The 7,797-nt window shown below is 36.4% G+C and overlaps 2 protein-coding genes across 2 annotated transcripts in view; both read right to left on the minus strand.

The window, feature by feature from the left end:
• LOC117117387 overlaps positions 1 to 3,952 on the minus strand; it is an 8,533-nt gene extending 4,581 nt beyond the window's left edge. The window contains exon 1 of the mRNA XM_033261665.1: positions 3,841 to 3,952. Within this exon, the coding sequence (XP_033117556.1) occupies positions 3,841 to 3,952 (112 nt within the window). The remainder of the gene's footprint in view (positions 1 to 3,840) is intronic.
• Positions 1,401 to 7,531, minus strand: LOC117117388. Its single transcript, XM_033261666.1, has 4 exons — positions 6,894 to 7,531; positions 6,380 to 6,575; positions 5,534 to 5,786; positions 1,401 to 4,953 (listed from the first exon to the last, which is right to left on the minus strand). The coding sequence occupies exons 1-4, from the start codon at positions 7,022 to 7,024 to the stop codon at positions 4,061 to 4,063; spliced, it is 1,473 nt and encodes a 490-aa protein (XP_033117557.1). The 5' UTR covers positions 7,025 to 7,531; the 3' UTR covers positions 1,401 to 4,060.
• Between the last annotated feature and the right edge of the window lie 266 nt (positions 7,532 to 7,797).

Genomic DNA, 7,797 nt, shown 5'->3' on the forward strand with positions numbered 1-7,797 from the left:
ATATATATATATATATATATATATATTATATGTGAAATACACACCATTGTGTTATATATGTGATATGTGATATCACACTATTATATATACATATACATATATATACAGCATATATATATACATACATATAATATATATATATGTATATATATATATATATATATATATGTATATAATATTGTGATATCACTATACCTCTTCGACATAGGCTTACTAGCCAATCCATACAATGGCGATAAACAGCGTAGGCCTACTTCTATGTAAATGATTCTTTCATTGCATGTTCAACAGTGGACATGAATGTCGCAGTGATGTTACCATAGATACGGTAAATAAATATTGAAGCAAATGTGGTTTTTTAAGTATATTATATTTTGCTGTGTCAACATCGCTTGTAACAGTCTTCACATCTCTGCCGTTGCATGAAATCGCGAAGGGTGTAAACCGTTGAACGGTTTGGCCTTCTATTGACAAAATCGGATGCGTAAAAGCGTAACAAATACTCTGCATATCTGCGCCTAAAGATAGTTTATACACCATCTACCAGTGGTGGCGCCAGAGGGGGCTGGGGACTATAGCCCCCCCCCCCCCAGTCGGGGAAGCCGATAAATTTTGTCGGGGAACAAACAAATAAAAAAATATTTACATGTAATATTCGTTTAGCCACCATATCGTTTGTGTTAACGTTTCATCACAACAACAACCACAATAACAACAACAACAACAATAATAATAATAATAATAATAATAATAATAATTCAATGAGAATAATTAAAAATAATTTGCGTTCTGTTATGACAAATGCTCATTTAGATAGCCTCATAATGGTTGGAATAGGTGAAGCAACCTCGACCATGACAACGTGGTTGACAGATTTCATGCAAAATTTCCAAAATATAGAATTTCACTTTCAAGAATAAGGATTTTAAAATAAATTAGATGGTTACATTGCATACTCTTTGTTTTCTTGCTTTATTCAAAATGTTTTGGTTTTGGAAGCTGATTTCAACATTAGAAAGCATAGCCTACATGAAGTCATATTATAGTAACTCGATGCCTATCAAATAAGTAATAAAATTTCGCCATAATTCATCAAATATCCGTGGCTTCCAGGGGGCCCACCGGGGGCCCTAGGCGACCCCCTGGCCCCCAGCCAAGTGAGACTCGATTCGCTCCACTAGCCCCCCGCCCCCCGTCGGGGCCTTTAGCCCCTCCTTGGGCAGGCCCTGGCGCCACCACTGCCATCTACTCCAACTGCAAATACACAGTAGAATGTGAGGGGCGCGACAAGAAGATGAAAAGTATTATTATAAGTACACTGTAAAAAGAATAGGCCTAGGCCTACTTACAATAGCTAGTTGCACCGGCTGCCGTGTCTATGTATATTATAGTGAATAGCAGTAGACGAATCATCCTATCCGAAGTTGTAAACTGTTTAGTTTTTCCAGCATTAACTATTATTAATGCATCATTTTGGACGTCAAATTCATATCTTCTTATCCGTAGTCCGCGCAGTAACGTTTTATTTGAATTCGGATTCACTGAGCAGCAATTTTTGGCATTGACCCAGAATTTCGCACGCACCCAGCAAAGGTTTCCTTTTCATTATGTTCAGAAGTGACTGCGGCTATAGATCCTATCAAGTACCCATTATGAAGGGGCATGCAATTATTAACATTCTTCGTACAGCCAGTTGTTACCACATAGCAACCGTCACAATACAACCTCAATCTCAAAACGTAGCACTATTGTCAAATTCAAACTTGTATTTATTCAAATTAACTAAACTTCAACTAGGACCGGCTTATTATTTAGGTACGTATGAGTAACAGTTATGAAATGTTTGAATATAATTATCAAAACCACCATAACCTATGGCAATATCATCCTTCTTGTGTGATATAATTTGTCGCAAGTTTTAAAGCCCCCAGGCAATGACCTTGTTACCGGAATTATCTATTGTTAAGTTGTTCAATGAGAATATAACAACAATTCACACGATGGGACAGTGAACTCATAGTTTGTTTAAGAAACCACTGATGAACGTCAAATACTGAAAAACGGAGAAAGCGCACGCAATTATTGTGATTCAAAGGTTTACACGTACCTATGGAAACCAAGTTTCTGTAGTAGCGAGAACACTCAGTAAACGGAATATACAGTATTAGAACACATTAAAGTACCACAGCTATTTCCAACGACTCACCAATTAAAATATTAATAACAATGACATATAATTTTTAATATATTTTGTCTAATGATGTAATGATATTAATAGTACCGTGATACTACTACTACTACTACTACTACTACTAATAATAATAATATCTAAGCCTAATACAATACTAATTTTAATAGTAGGGCTAATAGGTGTAGTTAGGTTCGATTATATAACGTCTGAAAACATTGAACTACAAGAACACAACAAGTATTTTGTGACTTTCTTAACAGACGATTATTAGTAGTACCATTTCTAATTCATCTTAACATTTATCAAGACATTCCTCTCTGTAACATTGTTTAGTGTTCCATTAACACATATGTGGCCATTTATGTTTTATTTCTATTTTCACATTATTATTATTATTACTGTATTATTATTATTATTATTATTATTATTATTATTATTATTATTATTATTATTATTATTTTATCATTATTATTATTATTATTATTATTATTATTAGGACAAACTTTCTTCGTTCTTCGTATTGCCAATATTGCACAGTAACCTTTAATATAGGCTAAGCGCCAACAACTATTACATAATGCCTAATAGGCCTAAGACCGAATATTGCATTTGAATCTGCCTGTGAAAAAAAAACTTATTGAAACAAAAACACCTGACGATAAATATGGTTTTAAATTCTTTAATATATATTTCATACATTAGAAATTAAATTCTACGGATTTAAATAAAGTTAGGCCTATAAAATATTATAATAAAATTATGTCTATATTTATACCAATAAACGGTTATATTGCTGATAAGTAAACAAATACTTTCGGATTGTTCTTAAATTGGCATACTGGACTTGGATTCCGGATAACTTTGTTAAAATAATAATAATTAAACAAACATCATAATAGTATATGTCATTCTCATAGCGTTTCATAAGGTCTTTATGCGCTTCACATTATTATCCCGGATATTTGATCAAACACTTAAAGAAAACATATGGCTTCTCCTGGGAGCGTATTACATGCATTTGCAGCTAGATACCACCCTGTATACCAACTATCCATGTGTACTCTGGGGAGAGAGAGGGAGGGATGGGCTAGCGAAGCCAAACCGAACGCTGATGCCTCGCAACACCTAGGCCTTTCAAGGGGGGGGGGGAGACATTGGCGGACCAGAAATTCCCCGACCAGGGGTCTACCCCGGGCAGGAAAGCCTAGACCCCCTCCCCCCGTCGTGGAAAAAAATAATTTGTTGGGGAATTTTGTTATTAAAAAATAATAAAATCGTGTGTTAATTATTGAATTCTTTATTTAAAAGATAATTTTATAGAGAACCCTGCAAGTTAAGAGTCCCCCTGTCGGGGGTACTACTAGACCCCTGTCGGAGGTACCATCACCCTCTCGGAAAGAGCTGGCGCCACCACTGCAATCTATGGGGTCGTAATAAGATACAACACCTCGCACATACGGTAGCACTGCTCGCACTAAACAGTTTTCAATGCCTAAAATTTGACAACTTAGCCCTAAGGCATGCTTAAATTGTACTTCCGGCACTCCAGATTTGATTCTTCTCCGACGACCTTGCTGGAAATTCCCCAACAGGGGGGTCAATGTGGGGGTCCAGGTCCCGACGGGCCCCCTCCCCCTCCCGGACCACACTAGCGTCACTAGACTCTGGTTTTGCTCGAACCCAGATATCTCGATTAAAAGCCAGGAACATTACCTCTCTGTTACATACTTCAAAATCATATATGCCTAACATGGTAGACATGCTCGACACAATAGTTATTATTCTGTTGTATAGCTTGTTGAATATAATATATTATAATACTAAGTACGGTACCAAACAATCATAAATTTTACATGCAATAAACGAACATCATCGACCTTCGCGAACATGGCCGCCAGCTCCATTTTCAAGTTCATCATCTAACAGAAGTGGCGCCTGGGCTAAAAAGACGCCTCGTTTAGGCGGCATAATTCTTTTTCCAGTGGTCGGTGTTGAGTTAGAGCTAGAGAACGCCAATGTTGATGGTAAACTTTGAGAGGAAGGAAAGCTTCCATCTGGAGAATTAGTTTCTGAGTGTCTATCTGGCGTTTGGGGAGGCATCGGCGAAATTCGGTAAGGTGGGCGCCGATGAAACTGTGGACTGTTAGAAGCGCTTGCACTTTCCGGTTCGTACATAACTCTACCTCTTCGCCCTAGACCAGGCCTGTCTAGTCCATTTTTGGGATTGCTAAGCTTATGATTGTCTCTGGGCTTGCTGTTGTCTGTCTTAATTTCAGGCTCATTCGTTGTTGATGCGCTTTCATTCTGTAATGGTGTCTTTTCAATATTACTCAACACAATTAGTGAACCTGTATCGTCAAGAAAGACACCCTTCGTAGAACCGTTTGGTTTAATTTTACGGAGACTTTCATTATCGGAATCCACTACAATAAATACATTGCTAAGAGTTGTGGCTTCACGTGTGCTCTTTGGTGTCTTTGAGTCATGTCTCTTTGCTGAATCTTTTCTCTCATTTTGGTGAGAGTCATCACTGCAATCACACCCGACACAAAACGCTCCCGAGAAAACGAACTGACAGAAGAATTTACTATGTTTCGTGCAACAAGAACATCGATTGTTGGAGCAGCGACGTCTGCGACAGCATCCGCAGATCCATGTGAGATATCCAGGTCTCCAGAAACACCAGTAAAGGATGAAGGGAGATAACGCACCCAGAACTGCTAGAGAAATCCAAAGAGGTACTAAATTTGCTGGTTCGTTTACTGAAACAAAACAAAAGACGGTTTAATGATCTTTTTGAAAAAGTTCTTGCCATAGTATACCGTACGCAAAAAGTTAAATTTCACAAATTATAGGCCTATTATATTAGGCCCTACTTGAAACAACAAACAGTTTTGATCTTGTTTTTCATTAATTCGTTGAAAATAATCCATAGTATACTGTTATTGAATATTTTGCAAGGGTTTGCTTTCAAATTAATATTAATGTTGTATGGTTTACTAAAAATTGTTTAACAAATTTCTTGTCCATTATGGACAAAGCGGCGATCGATTTAGACTTTACCGAGGAGAAGAGGAATGGGCCATTGAGGCCTACACAATTGGTTCACGGTATGCCATAATCTTCTATCCGTACACGATATTTAAAGCCGATACACCCACTAGCCCCGTAAACTCCGTCTTTGATGGAACGATATTCAAACATCTACCGATCGTTTACTATTGTTTTGTTGGTCTACCTACGAAACTGATATTTGTTTGCGGAAGAGTGGACTGGTGTGGGTACTGTGCATCATGACCGGGTAAATAAAAATAAACTTTTTTGTTTTGGACCCATTCTTACCTGGACAGAATGAAGGCGAGTTATCGGACTGGTCACTGTAATCTTCTCCTCCACAGTTCGAGATGTTTTGTCTGTCACACGTAACTTCCTTTGATATGCAGCGAGCTGTTGTGCTGCACATAAAATCAGACGACATACAGTCGGTTGCTGTGAAGATATGTCGAAAAAGATTAGGAACGCGTTCAACTTTCAACAGAAAGAACTTCAAGCATTCGGTGTAATTGTTATTGGGAACAACCATTGTGGAAATAACCTAATGTAAAATGAGCCTTTTAGTTTAATATAACGTTTAACAATCTGGTCATATAATCACAAATAATCCTTTTTTGGAGGTGTAATTTGCGCTTACTCTACCTCTAATCGCTCCGAGATTTCACTATCAAATGTAGTTTCTTACCTATCGGTGGTTCGGCAAGACTGCCCATGACTGACGCTGCGCGTCTTAAACTGCGGTGGTGTACCTTTCCTATCATTAGACACTATTTCTACACCCCTGTTATACTTTTACACTTTTGGAGTCCTTAGGAGTTCGGCGTGACCCACCAGAACCAGAACCAAAACAGAAATGATGTAACGGGGAAAATGCATTTCTTGAGGAAAGACTTGATTTACTTGCACGAATGAGAATACAAGAAAAATCGTAACTGCAGTCGTAACTTAAAAGGTCTATTGACATACGTTTACTCTTAAAAGATTATATTTTCAAAGTATTTGTATTTTAATGGTGATAATATACATATATACGGTATATATTATATATATGCGTTAAATGTATATATATATATAGGCCCTGTCTCTTATACACATCTAGATGTGTATAAGAGACAGGGTTTAATTTTACGATGCCGTAAAAACTGCTCTGAAGTCGATTACACTCCAATCGCCATCAGATACCACGCGGATCGTCATGCTGGTTCCCGTTGATTCTATCACGCTTGGTCTGACGGTGCCGCAATGGTTCTCCAACAACACTGGCGATCCGGAGGACGTACCATCATATAACCATAACGAGGCATGAGAGCAGTTTGTATTATCGCCATACCTATATTACATACAAATATATAAAATAAATATGTAAAATAGGCCTATTTTTCGGGTTTCTTGCCCACTCTTCTTTGTGTTTAGCAACAGGCCTACTTATAGTAAGACTACTAATGTTCGTATATTATTATTATTATTATTAGTATTATTATTATTATTAATTATATAGCCCTACAAATAATATTAATAAAAAAAATATTAGTAATGATGATAATTACAGTAATTACTGTAAATAATAATTACAGTCATAATAGATCATTATTTGGCCCTGATTAGTGGAATTACATATGCCTACTATTATGACAATGATAATACTAACCTTTCCGAGATATCAAACCACCTGAAGTCGATCATAACTTTAGTGAAGTCCGCCATAGCCGTGACCCTATATGAACAGTCGACACTTCGGTTGAAATAGTCAAACTGACCCTGAGTAGAATGTGATGACATGATAAACCCATATGTTTCTATATTTTGGCCACAGTTAGCCCTTAACAGAGTTTCTAAAAATGAATACAAACAGAAAACAAAAATAATAAAATATAATGGTTGGGGACTTGTACCACATATATAGACTTCTAGTGGTTAAAATTGCGTAAATAGGATGGTGATTTATTTTACCAATTAATAAAAAGTCTACAAGAGATATGGATTGTAGAAAATGCAATACATTTTATTTGGCTTTTTAAAATATACAGGCCTACTACAAATTATACTAAGGTACTTGTATAAAATGAAGTTACCGATATCATCGCTTTTATTTATCATCTAAATCTAACTAATTTATCATGTAAAGTGAAATCCGATAGAGATCAAAGCGGTCAAGTATTGAGATAGTGGAGTTAAAGATTAAACAATTCTTAATTAAATGTCGTAGTAGAATAATATGGAGGGAAGCAGACTTAACTACACTATAAGTGAATAATTATGAAATTTAAAATGTAAATGCTGGAATGTATGAATTAAAACTAAAAACTCCACTATCTCAATACTTGATCGCTTTGATCTCTATCGGATTTCACTTTGTATATTACAGCATATACTATTAGATAATTGGCCTATAATCCGTCTACATCACTATTGTTGTTTATATTGTACAGTATACAGCTTACAACAGCCAATCTTGTGCATTCAGTAAAGCTGATGAAGGCCAGAGGACTGGCCGAAAATATCTTTCGAAAATAAATAGTGTTCAATAGTCTACATGCCTTGTTGTCATAATT

This window comes from Anneissia japonica, unplaced genomic scaffold (genome assembly GCF_011630105.1).
Source record: "Anneissia japonica isolate Jap-2015-1 unplaced genomic scaffold, ASM1163010v1 scaffold1509_len713820_cov188, whole genome shotgun sequence".
Classification (NCBI taxonomy): Eukaryota; Metazoa; Echinodermata; class Crinoidea; order Comatulida; family Comatulidae; genus Anneissia; species Anneissia japonica.

Bases quoted from the DNA above. Each gene is read 5' to 3' on its own strand.
- LOC117117388 (XM_033261666.1), bottom strand. From the start codon at position 7,024: ATGTCATCACATTCTACTCAGGGTCAGTTTGACTATTTCAACCGAAGT. The intron at 6,576-6,893 runs GTTAGTATTATC...TATGTAATATAG, and splicing joins TGGTTTGATATCTCGGAAAG to GTATGGCGATAATACAAACT. The intron at 5,787-6,379 runs GCATCGTAAAAT...ATTTTACATTAG, and splicing joins ACTTCAGAGCAGTTTTTACG to GTTATTTCCACAATGGTTGT.